At 35.6% G+C, this 1,293-nt stretch overlaps 1 protein-coding gene and 1 non-coding gene across 2 annotated transcripts; both read left to right on the forward strand.

The window, feature by feature from the left end:
• The first annotated feature begins 8 nt into the window (after positions 1-8).
• LOC109593224 (protein strawberry notch homolog 1-like) lies at positions 9-1,273 on the forward strand. The gene is made up of 6 exons (XM_020008409.1): positions 9-157; positions 398-482; positions 531-569; positions 776-827; positions 875-1,036; positions 1,109-1,273. Exons 1-6 carry the CDS (start codon positions 115-117, stop codon positions 1,247-1,249), a joined length of 522 nt encoding a protein of 173 aa, XP_019863968.1. The 5' UTR covers positions 9-114; the 3' UTR covers positions 1,250-1,273.
• Trnaf-gaa (transfer RNA phenylalanine (anticodon GAA)) lies at positions 677-749 on the forward strand. The gene has a single exon. It is a non-coding gene; the product is annotated as a tRNA-Phe (tRNA).
• Positions 1,274-1,293: the final 20 nt, after the last annotated feature.

Below are 1,293 nucleotides of genomic sequence, written 5' to 3' on the forward strand. Positions count from 1 at the left end.
AGTGTTGAACCACCTCAAGTCTATTATGATCTGAAATATCCTGAAAATGTTATTGAAGAAGTTCGACTCTCCTCATTACAGTTGGAGGCGGTTGTATACGCCTGTCAACAGCACATGAATACACTTGCTGATGGATCCAGAGCAGGATTTCTCATTGGTATAGTCACCTACATACTGTATAACGGAAAATTATTGTGGCCCAAAGTTTTCGTGGATTTTTTTCAAAATTCACGAAAATAAAATCCGGGAAAATCGATTCAATCCAGAAAGTAGAAAACTGCGAAAATTAAAGCCACGAAATTGATTTTTGAACAGATCCATGAAATTTTTGGGCCACGAAAGTTTTCCGCTATGTGGTATTATTATTTTTGTTATTTTATTGTTTGGATTGTATCAGGTGATGGTGCAGGAGTTGGGAAAGGGCGAACTGTAGCTGGAATTATTTATCAGAATTATATAGAAGGAAGAAAGAAGTCTCTATGGTATTAATTTACTTGTTATTGTTGGACTTTATAGTATTCATGTTTCAGGCTGAGTGTGTCAAATGATCTGAAATATGATGCTATCAGGTATGTAGTGTTGTATAGAGTGAGTTGGAGCTTGTATTTGGTTGTTATCGTAATTCCTATTGTGTGTACTGAGCCTCTCTGCTATTAAAATAACTACTATTGTGTGAGCCGAAATAGCTCAGTTGGGAGAGCGTTAGACTGAAGATCTAAAGGTCCCTGGTTCGATCCCGGGTTTCGGCATTTTTTTTTCTTTTTTTTCTTTGTAGAGATTTGCATGATGTTGGCGCAAAGAAAATTAGTGTTTTTGCTCTAAATAAGGTATCGTTCACTTTTTAGCTGTAAAATAAAAATTTGTAATTTTGTAGTTTTGCTACGGGAAAATCAGCGGAAAACGAAACGGTCGTGTAAAGAAAGGAGTTATATTTGCAACCTATTCATCACTTATAGGAGAAAGTACAAGTGGAGGAAAATATCGAACACGATTTACTCAACTATTACATTGGCTGGGACCTCAGTTTGATGGAGTTGTATCCCTTTAATATACTACATTTTATTAATATTATATATTCCAGATATGTTTTCCTTAACAAAGGTTTTAGATCGTGTTTGACGAATGCCATAAAGCAAAGAATTTGGTTCCCTCCGGTGCTAGTAAACCTAGTAAAACTGGTATCACTGTATTGCAGCTTCAAAAGAGACTACCCAAGGCTAGGATTGTTTATTGCAGTGCAACAGGTTAAGTCTGTGTGATGCTATTTTTTTAATGTCCAAGATAATAAATTAT

The sequence above is a fragment of the Amphimedon queenslandica genome, unplaced genomic scaffold (genome assembly GCF_000090795.2).
Source record: "Amphimedon queenslandica unplaced genomic scaffold, v1.1 AMPQUscaffold_2419_Cont25579, whole genome shotgun sequence".
Lineage (NCBI taxonomy): Eukaryota > Metazoa > Porifera > Demospongiae > Haplosclerida > Niphatidae > Amphimedon > Amphimedon queenslandica.